Here is a 16,944-nt window from a genome sequence, read left to right on the forward strand (position 1 = left end):
AGCAGTGATTAGGTAAGTTTAAAAACACCACAAAAATAAATTATAAAACACCCTGAGAATGAGGCAGAACAATGGAAGCCTCTTCCATGGGGAAAGAAAATTTCCAGCATTTGGAGGACAGATTTGGGCTGCAAAATGGGGGCCAGCCTGCCAACACAGCTGATGCTGCTCCCACTTGTAGTGGCAGCACAAAGCAACCAAAAACCCTTATGAGAAAAGAAAAGAAGCTGTGCTCATGGTGAGGCTGTGCTCACCCTGCCAATGGTGAGCCCTACCTGTGAGAAACTGTTGAGGATTTCTCCCCCCGCCCCGAGAAATTCAGTGAAATTGACTCCCCAATTTCTTTGCCCACAAATAGGGTGGAGAATATCAAGGGGCCACTTGTGCACAGCTCTAGTCCTCTCCATATCGGGAGTAGCAGTAGCTACTGAATTTGACCAGTGCAGATGGGCAAGATTTTAGTTTCAGTTTGTTTTTTATAAGAATTTGCCAAAATGCATGCATTTCTTCATATTTGGGAAGGGAAAGAACTTTTTAAAAAAATGAATACAGGCAAAAGCAAAACTGACAGATTCATCCATCCTTATTACTGACGGGTCATGTGGAGCCCGCTGTGGGGTGGGGCTGACCTGTGTAATGTGTCTAATAAAGATGGTGGGGTGGTTTGCCATCTCATTCATTCAGAACACAAATAATGATATATGGGTTACTTTCAAGCTGGCTTTGGACTGTTTACATCCATTAAGCCAGTTTGGATTTGTCCCCAAACATATTTTGGATTTGGGTGAGGCATAGCCTCTTTGAGTTGGACTGAGCTTGAAAAAATTTAGCTTCTTTCTCTTAGGCCCTCTTGCTATCTTCCTGTGTCAGGTTGTTGCTTGGATTGTCATCTTCCAATGTATGGGTTACTCTGACAGGAATGGGGTTGGGTTGGTCGATGCTGCCTCAAATAAGGGGATGAGCTAGATTAGGGATGGGTGACATGGTGCCCTCCAAATGTTTGGGACTATGCCATAATCCCTGACCATTGGCCACCAGGAGTTGTCATCCAAACATCTGGAGGACATGAGGTTGCCTATGGCTGGATGATCTTCCAGCTCCCTTCACATAAGAGACCTAGAAGAGCAACCCCACATCAGGAAGGGTGATGGAGACCACTGATGATGTACACCAGCCTCTAACCACTGGAAGAAGGGACCCTGTGTTGTTTGCCTGAGCTGTGACAACAACAGCAGATGTGCCAGAGAGATAAGTCCTGATTTTATTTTATTTTTTAAAGCTGTGGTTTTCAGGTGCCTCAGTGCTGCAAATAATCTCTGCATCCCTTGTTAGTCCACACCCCATTTCCTGCCTTTGACGCAAGTGGAGCTGCAGGACTGAATGGGGGCATATTTGAGCTTCTAATTACATCTTCCTGGACAAGGGATCCTCATCTCCTCCTCAGATAAAAGGCTATAATAAATTCACCAGGAGGGGATATTTTTCAAGCACTGTGGCACCGCCAGCACCAGGGAAACAGGTGGACTGTGATGCATTTGATAATGGTAAGGGACCCTCAATTTCTTAGTGTTGGGCAACAAGTTAGAGGCTGATGCAGTGAATGATGGATGGATGGATGGATGGATGGATGGATAGATAGATAGATAGATAGACAGACAGATATAGAGAAATGTGATTTAGGTTGCAGTCTGAAGCTTGCTTATTTGCTACCCCAATAAATTAGTGAGACCTACCACCATACAGCGTGATTGTTTCCCTCAGAATGACTACAAAGTTCCAAACTATTTAGATAACTGAATTCTACTTTAAATGGGAAGGCACTTTTCATAAAAATTGTAGGTAGTAGCTGTGTTGGTTCATTAGAATACATACATACATACATACATACATATATTCAAAAGCCACGGTAGGATAATACCTTTATTAGGACCACCCCAAATGTCACAAAATAGTGAGCAAGCTTTTGAGATCTTGAGAACAATTTTTCAGACTCAAGACAAAAAAGAAAAGATAAAAAGGGGGGGGCATGAGTTAAAAGCCCAAAATTCACAGTTTGTAACAGTCTTAAGATAAAGTTCAGGAGGAATTGTTTGGATGGGTGTCTACAAGGTAATTGGGAGAAAAGATGAAATAAACAGCTGATGAGTGTATAATAGAGGTGCTACTGTATTTACTGACAAAGGCAAAAAATAACTCTCTGAATATGAAAAAAGAAATCCAAATCCAAAAAGATCCATTCTTTCTTTGGAAAGGAGAAATTATGTTATGGAGAGCAGAGTTACAACCTCTTGCTCTCTAAAACTTTTCAGGTAAAGGGGGCATTTCAATATGCACACCCCCTCCCCACAGTACCTTTTTTCCTACTGCTTGTTTCCCTCCACCCTTGCTACTGCTCCTTTTTGGGGGAGGGGGCTGGGTTTTCTTCTTCCTTGGTGATTGCAACCAATCAGGAACCACACAGGGAATGCAATGGTATCACAGCAGCATATAGCCAATCAGATCTGACTATGTGACAATGCCACTGGGGGCAAATGAAGCTAATGCTGTGCCCTCAGTTGAAATTGCTTTGGGCAGGGACAGGACATCCCCGTTGCTGATGCAACTTTGCTGCCTTGGTGATGGGACACTCCCTATCTTGTCTCAGAACAGCAGCTAGTCCTGGAGTATCCCAGAATCCACATTCAAATGCACATCCCTTGCAAATGTCATCTGTTGACATTTCATTACTCTCAACAGGATGTGCAGTCAAATGCGCATATGAACATGCGTACCCATCAACTTTCTGGCACAGCTAGTCACACATGAATGGACATAACCAGAGCTGGATCAGACAAGGAAATGGTGTCCCAGCTGTCTTAGAAATTGGGACATGTTCACTCTCTTTTCAGTAGACATTCTAGTGACCCTTTAAGACCTGCTGCCTCTGAAAAATTGTGGGAAAAAGGATACTTTGGGGGCATGAAAATATTTGCAAAACTGGCTCCCCCTTTCAGCTCAGTTCTAACAGAGAGCTGAATATGTATTAAAAACAAACTGCAATGCCAAACAATGTTTAGAAACAGTAACCTTGTTATCTCTTAAGGCTCCATGTATTGCTATAAAATGTGCCAAATAAGCTAGATGTGTATGGAAAATAATTGCATGTAAAAATAATTGCCTGTGGTTTGAAAACAAGCAGCTGGTGGGACGTTTCGAGAACATCTTTATCCAAGCCCTTTGAGAAATGTAACGTATGCTCTGATGCATCATAATGGTCCCAGTGCTGTTCCAGCTACAACATGGAGCATAGGTTCCATACGGAATGGTTGACCAGAGACTGAAGGCTGCAGTCCTGTTCATGCACACTTGAAAGTAAGCCCTGTTGATTACAGCCTTACTTCTAAGTAAACATGCATAGGATTGAGATATATGTGTGTGTGTAACATTGAGTGACTGTGTCTCCGCCTCGTGGCAGTTGAACTGTGGGGTACATTTTTGTCCCCAATGTTATTTAAGATGTATAGGAAGCCATTGGGAGTGGTCACGAAGAGATTTAGGGCAAGGTGTCACCAGTATGCTGATGACACCCAGCTTTATTTCTCTGAGACATCTGAATCGGGACAGGCTGTGCCCATTCTGAACCGGTGCCTGGATGCAGTTATGGGTTGGATGAGGGCTAATAAACAGAAGCTGAATCCTGAGAAGACAGAGACCCTCCGGATGTGTGGTTCCCAAATCTGGGAACTGGGGTGTCTGGCTGTTGGGGACAGGGTTGCACTCCCTCTGAAGGAGCAGCTAGGTAGTTTTGGAGTGCTTCTGGATCCAGCCTTGTCACTGGAAGCCCAAGCACTCATTACCGACTTCGGTTGATGTCCCAACTACGCCCATTCCTAGATAGTGGCTTAGCCGTTGAGATCCATTCACTGGTAACCTCACAATTAGACTAATGCAATGTACTCTATGTGGAGCTGCCCTCGTGCCTTGTTTAGAAGCTACAGCTAGTGAAGGATGCAGCAGCTAGGATGCTCAGTGGGGCACCTAGCTATGCACATATTACACCTGTGTTAAATGAACTGCACCAGCTGCCTATTACCTACCAAGCCACATTGAAGATTTTGTTGCTGACAATCAAAGCCCTGAACAACCCAGGTCCAGGATACCTAGCTGACCGTCTTCCCCTATATATACCAAATAGACCCATGATATTTTCCAAGGAGGCCTCATTGGTCATTCCACAACCTCCAGTGTGTCGTCAGATAATGGCACATAAGTGGGCCTTCTCCTGGTGGCACCCACCCTCTGGAATGTTCTCGCAGGTGTGGTCCAAGAGGCAGAAACTGTGGTGAGCTTTGGATGTCTCTTGAAGGCGTAACTGTTTACTCAGGTTTTCCCTGCCTTGTAATTGCAGTGCTCTGTTCTACTGTTCTTGTTGAAACATGTTAAATGTAGGTATTATTTTATACTGTTTTTAATTGGTTTTTATATTGTATTCTATGTATTTTTATATAAACCATATAGAGATCTTAGAATATCAAACAGGATACTCTCTCTCTCCATATATATGTTCTTCCTTTCAAGGAGCTCAGGGCATTATGCATGGTTCCTCCCCCTCTCCCCTTCCCATTTTTTCACAACAATCTTGTGAGGTAGGTTAGGCTGAGAAACAATGATTGCCCCAAGGTCACCTAGTGAGTTTCACAGCCAAGTGGGGATTTGAACTCCGGTTTCTATAGTTGTAGTCAAACACTCTAACTGCTGCCCATCTATTACATTTTAAACACAACTTGAGATATTTTTTATTATAATCCTGGTTAAATAATAATTGTTTAAAACACTCTATTAATACTGAGAGTCATATCTTTAGATATCGGGGTTTTCCCCAGATTGATGGAAGCCAATATTCCTCACTCTCTCACTGAGTGCTTTTTGAACATTGGAAAGCGGGAGCATTTGGAGAGAGATTTTGCAGTGGCTTTTCTCTTGCAGGTTACAGGGAACGTAGGGACCTAAGAAGCAGGTGCAGCGAACCCAGAAGCTGATGGCTCGGCTCTTTCCAGGGACAACAATGGAGTGTGCCCCCTGGATGTGGCTGAAGGAGGGAAGGGAGTCCCGGAAATTGGTGTTGCTAGTGGTGTTTGTTGCCCTGCTGGTCGACAATATGCTGTTGACAGTCGTGGGTATGTTGCATGTTGGTTCATTTGTCTCTTTTATTATTATTACAAATATATCCCACGTTTTTTCCTCTTGCAAGGAAACCAAGGTGGCTTACATAGTCCTCCTTCTCCTCTCCATTTTATTCTCACAACAACCCTGTGAGGGAGGTTAGGCTGAGAGTCAGTGACTGGCCCAGAGTCACCCAGTGAGCTTCATGGCTGAGTGGAGACTAGAACTTGGATCTCCCAGTCCAACACTCTAACCATTACCCCCACACTGGCTCTTTCTCAGCATTGTGTTCAAGGTGATGCATGGGATTTGAAGGGCTCCAGGTTTAAGCAGCCCTTGGCTTAATGCCCTCCAATGAGCCCCCTCCTGCACTGGTCAGCTCCTGCTGTATTGCTTCCAGAAAACATTGTTATTTCAGGTAAGGCTTCCTTGAGCGACTGGCCATGGTTTTTGCCAGAACTCTGTTTCTTTTTAAAAACAGTAATGATTTCAACATGTTGTTTTTATTCTTTTATCCTATCTGCTGCTGACTTCTCCAAAATCTTTTGATATGGAGCAGTATATCAAATATGGTAAATGAATGAATGAATAACTAACTAAATAAATCTTGCATCATTCCTGAGCATTTGGGGGCAGGGGGAGATAACATTCCGGGGGCTACCATTTTGTGTGTGACTGCCACCATTTCCCCCAGGAGGCCCTAGAATAACGCAACATTGTGGGGATTCTGGGAAAATTAAAAGCCAAGAAAGAGAAAGTAAAAGAAAAAAAAAAGTGGCAAGAAAAATGAATATACTGAAAACAATGCACTGCTAATGTGAGTAACAAAGCAAAGCTTTTAATACCAAAAACAAGTGGAATAATGCTGTGGAAAACATATTTTTGCACACTCTTAGCTTCAGTGTGGATGGGCTGGGACATACAGAGCATCAGCTTAGGAGGGACTTACCTGTTTCCTTGCAAGCAGCCATCTGGTGAATGGTGGACTTGCATGCTGCCTACCTTGCAGAGAGGCCAACATCAAGGCTCTGAGCATTTTCACCTGTCTTTCCCCCACCCCACCAGCTTGGAACCAGACAGAACCTGTTGCCTTGAAGACAGCGCTAGAAGAGGTGCTTAGGGGAGAGCAGAGATGTTACACCTCTTTCAGCCCCAAGGGCTGAATTCTAGCTTGGAAAAGCTGGGCAGGGGGGCACATTCCAGTGGTGGGTGGAGTCAAAGGCAAAGGGGGCGGGGCCAAATACCAGTATATTTTGGCTTACAGCTGTTACGGCTAGTAACTAAGCCTTAGGAGAAGTGTTTCACCCTTTTAGAATGGGAGAAAAACTACCCAGTCGAGGAAAAGGAGGAATGGCTATCTGGGGAAAGCCTGGAGGGGCAGATTGGAATCCCAGGCAGGCCGGATTTGGTCCATGGGCTTGAAAGTTCAACACCCCTGGCAGAGAGAGACAGAGAAATGCTGAAATTGTGAGTACATGTGGCGCTTGAAGGAGAACTAGCAGTCTTTACCTCTGCAGGTGAGAGATGGGTTAGGCATTGAGAGAGGAGACCCAGGTAAGAGCTGGGAGGGAGGATGCTATAAGTGAGAGATGTGGCTGCCAGCCAATATTTGTGTAGGTTAACTGAGGACAACCCCACATCACCTTTGTAGTATGGAGATCTATTTGGCCTTGGATGTAGTGCAAGGTTGGGAACCCTGGTGCCCTCCAGCTGTTTTGGAATACAACTCCCATAACCCCTGACCTTGCACCATGCTGGCCAGTCTGATGGGAACTGAAGTCCAACACATTTGGAGGGCACCAGGTTGCTGCCTATCTCTGATGTACTGTATATTTCTTTCTGTGTCTCGCGTTATTGTCTCTCCCTCTTTAGTTCTCAACTGATTAGATCGATTTATTTGTATCGTTTTATTCTATGTTGGATGGTTTTATTATGTATGGTACTGAGTCTATGCTTATTTGTGACAGTCCTTACGGTTTTGAAATAGTTTTATTTATTGCATAGTCTTATATTTATTTGTTTTGGTATTTTGTGAACTGCTTCAGGCACCATCTTGTATGCCACTTGTCTACAAATAAAGAGATGATTTAGGGTGCAATCCTATGCATGTTTAGATAGAAAAAAGTCCTACAATTCCCAGCATTCCCCAGCCAGCAAGGAATTGGGGAATTGTAGGACTTTTTTCTGTCTAAACATGCATAGGATTGCGCCCTAAATTATCCACCTTTTTAAAATTTGTGTCCTGTGCACTAGAAATGCAGTATAACTGCCTGACGAATTTCTTTTCAGTGCCAATCGTTCCTTCCTTCCTGTTTGCCACCTACAAAAATGCTAGCTCCTCCACTCTTCAGACTCCAGTTTCAATGGCTCCTGTGCTCCCTTCAGCAGCTCCCTACGTCTCAGTATTTTCCTTCTATGACAACATAACAGTGACTGTCTTGAAGCACACTACTGATGGCGTTGTAGTAGATGTGAATGAGACCCGAGATGGAAACCTCGATGCACCTCATCCCCCCGCAACCACTTTGCCGCAGAGTAAGACTTGCATGGATGGGGCAGGCTTTCTGACGAATGAGAATGTTCGTGTTGGACTGCTCTTTGCCTCCAAAGCCTTGATGCAGCTCATAGCCAACCCCTTTGTGGGCCCCTTAACCAACAGGTATGCCGACTTCTCATGCCAATATGAAAGAAACCATAGATTGCTCCCCCCCCCCCGATCTCCAAGCTGTATTGCAGGGGTACAGAACCTCTGATCTGGGAGCCAACTCTGGCCTACCTGGGGTCACAATCAATGGGATTATGTAGTAATGATGCCTCTTGTTAGAAAGGCAGTGAGTAGAGAAAAAACAAAAAGGCAAAACAGAATGAGCATTTAACAGTCCCGCATGCACACAAGGGTACCGTAGCACAAGAAAGGAGAGACCACACCCTCTTCTGTGGAAGAAAGAAAACAGCTTTACTCACAGATATTCTTGCATTTACAGTGCAGGTACAACATAGAGTTTCAGGAGAGTTTGTTCAGTCCATTTTGCATTCCATTACACTGATAGGAGCAAGAGGGCAAACACAAGTGCTCCCAGCAATGGTGGAGGTCAGAGAGGGAAAGGTGGGGGGGCAGAGGAAGGAAGGGGAGGGGCAAAAGGAAGAAATCATAGGAAACCACGCTGTAGGCTATAGAGATCCTAGGGCTAGCTGTGGTCAAAATTCCCATGAACTAACTGTAACACTGCCCCTTTCTAGTAACTTGCAGTTGAGGTTGCAATATTCCCCTCTACAATCTGGCCCTTTGGGATTCCCCCGATGGCCGCACCCTTTTCCGCAACCACAGATCGCTTGGTGCTGTTCTGGCTTTTGTGTAGTTTTGTTCCTGTTCTGAAAGGTTGGGATGCCTCTCCTAAGGCTCAGTTCCTGGCAGTAAGAGCTTTAAGCTGCAATATGCTGGCACTCTTGGTGTTTTGCCCCACCACTTTTCCATGCAGCCCCCAAGAGTTTCTCTGAAACAGAATTCAGCCCTTGGGCAGAAAGAAGCTCAGCACCCTTGCTGTACTGGAGAGTTGGTTTGGAAAATAGTTCTTGGGGAGTGATTTGAGCGTGTATTCTCTCTCTCTCTCTCTCTCTCTCTTTAGATTTGAGGGAGGCTCTCGGCAAAGGGGTCTCTGGTACCCCACCAAAGTTGGCCTTTTGTCAGTGTCATGCCCCGACTGGAGGAGTCCTCCAGAGGCAATGTGCCTATGTACACCAGTTGCTGGGGAACATGGGTGGGAGGGTGCTGCTGCACTCATGTCCTGCTTGTGGGTTTCTTGTGGGCAGCTGGTCGTCCATTGTGTGGACCCTTGCTCTGATCCAGCAGGGCTCTTAGGTTCTTATGTAGAGGCCCCAGAAGCCCAGGGTACCCCAGACCATGAACTGCCATCAGACCCCCAGGAGCCTGCACCCTCGGGGGAAGTGGCTGCAAGGCCATCCCTGGCAGGAGAAAGGGACTCTGCCCCTGAGGCAGAGGCTGAGCCACCCCCTGATCCCTGGGAGTGTCATTGCCTCAAGCGACAGGCTAGCAGGGCTCCTGTGTGCAGGAGTGCTCTCCTCCAGAAGAGGTCTCCTCAGGAGAAAGAGACTCCTCAAGGGTAGGCTATGGAAAGGGAGCTCTGATTGCTGCAGCTGAGCTCTGGGTGGGGTCTGGCTGGCTTTGGGCTTAAAAGCCTTTAGTGGAAACCCAGCCGGTGTTGCAACAACTTCGTTCATCTAGCCTCTGCCTTGTACCTTGCCTCCTGAATTGTGCCCTGTGACTGATACTCTGTTTTCTGGCCTTTTGGTCTGCTCAGTTACCCTGGTTCTGGACTGTGTAATGTACCTGACTGATTTGCTGTGTTTGACCTCTTGCTTGTGATCTTGATGACTCCTGCTGCTGCTTGACTGCTGGTGTTCTGACCTCTGCCTGGATTTTGACCACTCTTGCCTCAGCTTAAACCTCCTTGGACGGAAACCTGCGTGCTTGACTATTTGCTTGCCAACTTGACTATTCTATTGCATCACTCCCTGTACATGCTTGCAAACAGCCAAGACTCGATCTAGAACAGGATGGTCAGGAGCGGAGAACCTCTTCCAGCCCAAAGGCTTTATTCCGTTTTGGAGAAGTTCTTGGTGGGCGAGTTTAAAGGCAAGAAAGGCAAGGCCAAAGGGGCAGGGCCAAAAACTCAAAATATTAAATATTCCAGAATATTTTAGCTTAAAGCAATTACTGCTAGTAATACAGCCTTAGGAGTGGCCTTTCAGAAGGCATGGGGGGAACTGCACAAAGGCTGGGAAATCACCACATAGTTGCTGGTTGGGGGAAAGCGGGTGGCACCAAGGAAAGGGGTGTGGCCTCCTGGGAAACCCAGGTGGGCTGGATTTGGCCTCTTGGAAAGTCAGATTCCCCCCCCCCCCAGGCTGAAGTCCTGTACCCCCGGCCAATGTGTTCTCAGTGGCGGTGGCAACAGGAGGCAGCTGTGAGCTGCCACATTAAATTTCCAGCTATTACATGAAGTATTATATGAAGTAGCATTGCTCCAGGCATTGTGGGAAATTAAAATGGCTGCCCCCATTTTAACTTCCCCGCAGTGCCTCAGAATGCCTCTTATGTTGGAACATGGTGGGAAGTTTAAAGTGGCAGTTCATAGCTGCCTAGTTGAGGGCTTCTGGGACAGGCATTGGCACTGGTAGGCCTTGCCAGGTGCTTGAATTCCATCAGCTACTCAAGCAGTGGAGGCTGGTAGCTCCAATGTCAGTGGGGCAGTGAATCTGCTCCAGGGTTTCAGTCAAAACTCTTAAGGAGCTATCCAAGGTGCTTTGCACCTTTAGGGTGCAATCCTATGCATGGTTAGACAGAAAAAAGGCCTACAGTTCCCAGCATGCCCCAGCCAACTGCAGCATGCTGGGAGTTGTAGGCCTTTTTCTGTCTAAACATGGATAGGATTGCACCCTTAGAGTTCTGGCTGAAACCCAGAGCAGATTGATTGCCCCACTGACATTGGAGACACCAGCCTCCACTGTATTGCAGGATGCAGAGTGCTGATGCCAGCCACCGCCCCCCTCAAAAAAAGCTTTAAATAAGCCTGTACTTGACAGTGAATGCCATTACAAATCTTTTACTCTCTCCCTGTAGGATAGGATACCATATTCCCATGTTTGTTGGATTTATCATCATGTTCATCTCTACAATCTGTGAGTATCGTGTGCCTGACAACTGTCCTTTGGGTTTCTTATTGTTTAAATTGCTTTAGATAATCAGGACACCTTTGCAGTCTAACAGCACAGCCCTACACTTATCTACTCAGATGTAAGTCCCCTTGAATTCAGGGGCGCGTACTCAAACGCAAGTGGGTATATGTTCCGTTCTCTGGTTCCTTGACGTTTGCAAGGGAAGCTGGTAACATCTGATGGCACTTAGATCTAGGGATGTTGGAGAATTTCTCCATGAATCTCCGGGAGGCCGAATGCCAACGCATTCGGCCCCCCGAAATTGGTGAGGAAATTCTCCGCCCCCCCCCCCCGGGATGGGACTTACCTCTGTCGGATGTCCCTCTCAGCGGCGGGTCCCGGCGGTGTTTCGGCGGCAGCGGCCGGTCTTCCGACTGGCTGCTGCCGCCACCATTTCCCAGTAAAGTAAAAAAAACAAAAACAAAAATGTGATAGGCTACGTAACGATTTACATAGCCTATCACGGCTAGATTTTCAAAGTCAGCCGTGATAGGCTACGTAAATCGTTACGTAGCCTATCACGTTTTTTGTTTTTTTTTACAATTTACTTTTTTATTTTGCGGCCGGGGTGACGGGGCGCTCCCCCCCGGCCAGAATTTCGGCGGGGAGGGATGAGGCGCCTCCCCCCCAGCCTGAATTTCGGCCGGGAGGGGCAGGGCGCCTCCCCCCCACCAAGAATTTCGGGGGGAGAAACGGAGCGCCTCCCCCCCCCACCGAAAACAGCTGTGGGACCAGGTAAGGGACTTTCGTCCATCCTTACTTAGATCAGGGCAGAAAGAACATAGGACCTTGGATTTCTCCAAGGGAATCCTGCTGGCCTGAACTCTCTCCTACTAGAACAGGGGTGGGCAGCTTGAGACCCTCCAGATGTTTTAGCCTACAACTCCCATCATTCCTCACCATTGGCTAGGGCTAATGGGAGTTGTAAGCCACTACATCTGGAGGGTGACAAGTTGCCCATCCTTGTACTAGAACAATAGGAGAATGTTGTCTCAGCAGGGAGCTAAAGCCAACTGAAGCCTTATTTAGGCTGACAAGACCTACATAAGGCCATCCTGGAGATGCTGACTGGATTTTTAAAGGGCTTTCACCTGATTTTGTAGCCTGAGACTTCTGTGAATCTAGGGAGAGAGTGGTAGGGATGTACAGATCATATAAAATCTGTCCCGACTGTGTTTCACAGATTGTAAGGCACCTTTTGTTCTGTAGTCCATCCACTGACGGAACTAGATTTTTTTTTTGGTTCTCAAATTTGTGCAAATGCACAGGCGCAAAAATACACAAATTCTCCCCAAATGTGCAAAATCCCCCCAAATGTGCATTTTCATGCTTTAGCCTATGGGGAAATGTACATTTTTGGCCACTTTAAAAAATGTTTGTTTAAATTTTGACAACAAAATCACAAAAGTTAGAAGAATGGTCTGCAAGTTGGCAAATCCGCTGACAGGGGAAAAGTTGGTCCGCTGCGGAATCTGCCAGTTGGATTCATGAAAATCCGAACTCATTTAGTTCCATTGCGGACTTCTCTGACATCCCTAGATGGAGGTTTTGCTGGGGACTCATCCTCTGAGTCAGAGGATGATGTCAGGGTGGTGTCCTCTGGTCAGGAGGGCCCTGAAGAAGGCCTTGATTGTCCAACCCCTGAAGAAGGAGCCTGTGTCTCATCCTCTGCTGCACACTGGAAGGTCCGAGGGCTGGGGGTCCTGACACCCTCAGATTTCAGTTTAAAAGTTTTAAAATGGATTAAATGGACTGATTAATCAATTAAATATTGCAACTCTTGTTATTGTTACAAATGGGACCTTCAACAAAATGTTGCAGTGTACCCACCACCCTCTTAAAAAAGACTGCTCCAGATGGAGATTGCCAGCAATGCCCTCCTCCAGGATACTCCATTCTGACCCACCTCCAATTTTCTGTTTTTCTTTTCCAACTGACTTAGCATTCTAAGGTGCTACTGAACATGCTCAGTCCCCATTGGGCTAGGGGCTTGGGAGGGATATGTTTGCCCCACTCCGTTTATTTTGAAGTTTGTTTTGTACTGCTGCAAACCTCAGGTTCCCTGTGAGCAGGCTGATACCCTCCTCTTATTCCCCAGTGGGCCCCATCTTGGCTCTAATCCTGCTGGCACTCACCATCTGATTTTGCTATTAGAGGGAATGTTATTATTATAACATTGATATCCCACCTTTTGATCCTAGGGCCCTCAATGTAGGCTACAAATAAAATGTAAAACAATCATTAAATCAGCTGAACTGCAGTGTGTTCACAGGCATTTTGCCATGAATCTGAACATGCCAATGTGATAATTCTGCTATTTTCTTCCCTCAGTGTTTGCTTTCTCGAGGACCTACACCTTGCTGTTCATCGCTCGAGCAATGCAAGGCATTGGCTCTGCCTGTTCATCGGTTGCAGGTAAACATGTTGGTGGGCATTACTGGCAGATCTTGGACAACTAGGAGAGCATCCTGGGGCACCAGCAGGCACTGCCCTCACACTTTAATATCAGGCACATCATAAAGGACAAATCACACCTTAGTGGCAGAGGTCACCTTTGCATGCCAAAGTTCCCTGGTTCAATCCTTGGCAACTCCAGGTAGGGCTGGGGAAGAATCCTGTCTGAGATTGCGGAGAGCTGCTGCCAGTCATTGTAGACCACAGGTCCCCAATGCAGCACCTGCGGAAACCTCCAGCGGAACCCACAAAGCTCTCCAGCCCTGTCCCCTAAAAAAAATAAAAATAAAAAAATAATTAAAAGCCTTGGAAAATGTTAGACCAGTCTTTCTCTCCCTTTCTAGTTTCTAGCCTTGCTTTTTCTCTCCCTTCTAATCCTTTACCTTACTGTTTCTCCCCCTTCTCCACCTTTACCTTGCTGTTTCTCCCCACTCCCAGCCTCGAGCTTGGCTATTCCCCTCCTCTTTACCTTGCTGTTTCTCTCTGCCTCCCAGCCTCTAGCCTTGCTCTTTCTCTCCCCTTTACCTTGCTGTTTCTCCCCCCTCCCACCCTCTAGCCTCACTATTTCTCCCCCCCACACATCTTTAGCTCATGTTTGACTAGCCAGGTCCTCCCAGCAGCCATTATGCTGTAGTGCCCACAGCAGTTTCTCAAATACCCAAGTGTGCCCACGGGTCCAGAACGGTTGGGGACCCCTGTTGTAGACAAAGTTGAGCCAGATGGACCAGTGGTCTAACTCGGTATAATGAGGCAGATTCTGATGTTCCTAAATGAGGGCCCCAGAATTATACTCAAAGCTTTGCTCCTGTTTGCAGGTCTAGGGATGCTGGCAAGTGTGTACACGGATGACCATGAGCGGGGAAATGCGATGGGCATAGCCTTAGGGGGCCTGGCTTTGGGTGTGCTTGGTGAGTAAACCACAACCATCTTGTTTGAGTTAGGCCTTGGCCCACGTGACCCTTCACCAGTAGGGTGGCCACTTCTGCATTGCCAAAATAGAGGGAATGTGTTTAGAGATAATGGCTATGATTTAAACAAACATAATACATCTCACCATAGTAGGGAAGACTGTGACTAGGGGACCTCTGTGCCTGCTCAGTCTGCTGTCCAGGTGCTAACTGCTGATGGGCAACTCCACAGCCCCCTCCCCTGCCCCACACTCCCTTCTTAAGTTTCTTTAACCAGTGGAGGTCGGTGGCTCCAATTTCGATGGGGCTGTGAATCCATTCTGGGTTTCAGTCAGAACAGGCCAGAACTCAAAGGGAGCTATCCAAGGTGCTAAAGCCAGTTGGGGGATAGAGCACCTTGGATAGCTCCGTTGGAGTTCTGGCTGGTTCTGACTAAAACCCAGAATGGATTTACAGCCCCACTGAAATCGGACCCACCAGCCTCCACTGTCTTTATATTTAATCTGATTTTAAGACTAGATAGCCTTTCAAATAGAGCAGGGGAAGGCAAGCTCTTTTGGTCCAGGGGCCAGATTGCCTCTCTGGATCAAGCTGGTAGGCTGGATGTCATCAGAGGGTGGGGCATCACACCCAAAGCCCTGACTCCTCCTGTGACATCATCCACCCTGCCCCACCCACTTTTAAAACATTATTTATTTTCTCTGTTGAGAGAGAGGCATTGAACTCCTTCTTCCCTTACCAGTTCCATCCTTGACCTCTGGCAAGAACAATTTATCCCTCCCCTGGCAGGAAGAGGGAGTGGGAAGGGGGAGAAGAGAAGATGCCAGCAGAAAGAGAGAGGGAGGAGAGAGAAAGAAAAAGAGAGAGTGGTGGAGAAAGAGAGAAAAGGGTAGCTCCTCCAACTTTTGGCTCTGGTACCACCCACTGATAGACTGAGCTCCACCCCCACTGGCTTTAGACTGAACTCCATCCACTCTCTCCCTGCCAGCACCCCCCACTCAACAGATAATCTGGGGGTGGGGGCAGGGCAGGAATGACCCTTGACAGGAAAATGGTTCTCTACACCTGGAGCATCTCTACACCAGCCTAAAATCCTGCATTTAAAACGGGGCTTTCTGCTTCCATTTTAAATGCAGGATCATGACGGACTCCCTTTACATGAGCTTCCCCTCCTCTTTCCCCCCGTAATCTGCATCTTCCATGTGTTTCATTACACAGCTGCTAGATGGCGCTGTAGTCTAGCTCCTCTTATTGCGAGTTTTCCTCTTTTCATGGAGGGAACTCAAGTGGAACTGAAGCATGGTAATTTGATAGTTCATTATCTCCGATCTTTTGCCAAATGGAATGAAGGCCATTTAGTGTAGGAGATGCCCGGGGGTTGATGACGTCATCTAAAGGGCCTGCAAACGTCCGTGAGTAACCAATCTCAATAGCAGGATAAAAGCTCTGTGTGAAGGAGCTGCTGCTCTATAGTCCTGCTTCTATTATTCTTGCTGATTTTTCATACCAGAAGCAGTAATAATGCTGGTTTTCCCTTTTAGTCGGTGCTCCTTTTGGAAGTGTGATGTACGAGTTTGTTGGCAAGTCATCTCCTTTCCTGATCTTGGCTTTCTTAGCTCTGTTGGACGGAGGTGAGTATGTGCCAAGATCAGGATACAGCTATTGGCTGAAAATGGGGACTCAAGTCCCATTCATTTCGGGGGGTCCATTCTAAGTAGGACTAACATTGGATACTACCCTCTGGCTGCAATCCTATGCACACTTCACTTGGAAGTAAGTGCCATTGAATGAAATGGGACTTACATCTGAGTAAACATGCTTAGGATCTGGCTGTCAAAACTCCGAAGCCAAATGACAACTGAGCAGCTAGTGAAGCATAAAACTGAAACAGCGGGAGGGTCAAACTTCATCATGAACAGCAAAGCTGAAATGCATTCCAAGGGGGAAAAAACATCAGTAATATTTCTTTTTTAGCTTTACAGCTTTGCATCTTGCATCCCTCAAAGATTTCTCCCGAGGTAGGTACAACAATAAACATGTATTTATTTATCAGTTAATGTATTGCATTATTTTTTATCCCCACTTTCAATGGAATGGATCTACAAATCTAGGTTTTAGAAAATACAAGTTAAAACAATAAAAATGGAACACCAATATAAAACATCGAATGAGCAGTAAAAACAGAGCCAGGACTAGAGCCAGTAATTTCCCCAAGATAAAAGAATCAGAACATCCCAAAGTCCTGAAAGGGAACCAGTAGAAATAAATAAGCAACCTCCAAAAAGACCAAGACCGAGGGACCAGAGCAAACTTCTTCTGGGAGGGAGTTCCACAACCTTGGTGCCATTGTCAAAAAGGCCCTGTCCCAGGTCAATATACACCATACTTCATATGATGGAGGGACCCAGAACAGGCTTTCTAAGGAAGATCTTAAGGTGTGGGTGAGGAACCTCAGGCTTGCAGGCCAAATCTGGCCCTCCCAAGGTTCCAATCCAGCCCTCTGAGGTTCCCCAGATGGATTTTCTTGGCAATTCTCCCCTCTCCTGACCACCAATCATTTGGTGGTTTCCCAGGTTTTGCATGGTCCCCCTGCCCCCAAGGGCTAAAACCCAATTTTAGGAAGAAAAATATATCTTCCTCCCAATGAAAAGGGGTCGACGAAAGTCCTTTATGCCACGTCCTCGATTCGAGCAAATGGACTCAA

At 46.6% G+C, this 16,944-nt stretch overlaps 1 protein-coding gene across 1 annotated transcript in view; it reads left to right on the top strand.

The window, feature by feature from the left end:
• Positions 1–5,044: 5,044 nt before the first annotated feature.
• Positions 5,045–16,944, top strand: part of SLC18A1 (solute carrier family 18 member A1) — a 30,878-nt gene continuing 18,978 nt past the window's right edge. Inside the window, exons 1-7 of the mRNA XM_084808167.1 lie at positions 5,045–5,156; positions 7,432–7,801; positions 10,784–10,842; positions 13,210–13,293; positions 14,148–14,240; positions 15,782–15,871; positions 16,215–16,258. Coding sequence (XP_084664293.1) covers positions 5,045–5,156; positions 7,432–7,801; positions 10,784–10,842; positions 13,210–13,293; positions 14,148–14,240; positions 15,782–15,871; positions 16,215–16,258 — 852 coding nt within the window. The remainder of the gene's footprint in view (positions 5,157–7,431; positions 7,802–10,783; positions 10,843–13,209; positions 13,294–14,147; positions 14,241–15,781; positions 15,872–16,214; positions 16,259–16,944) is intronic.

Source organism: Heloderma suspectum, chromosome 6 (genome assembly GCF_057233095.1).
Source record: "Heloderma suspectum isolate Gila_16-S chromosome 6, 16-S_ref, whole genome shotgun sequence".
Taxonomy (NCBI): Eukaryota; Metazoa; Chordata; class Lepidosauria; order Squamata; family Helodermatidae; genus Heloderma; species Heloderma suspectum.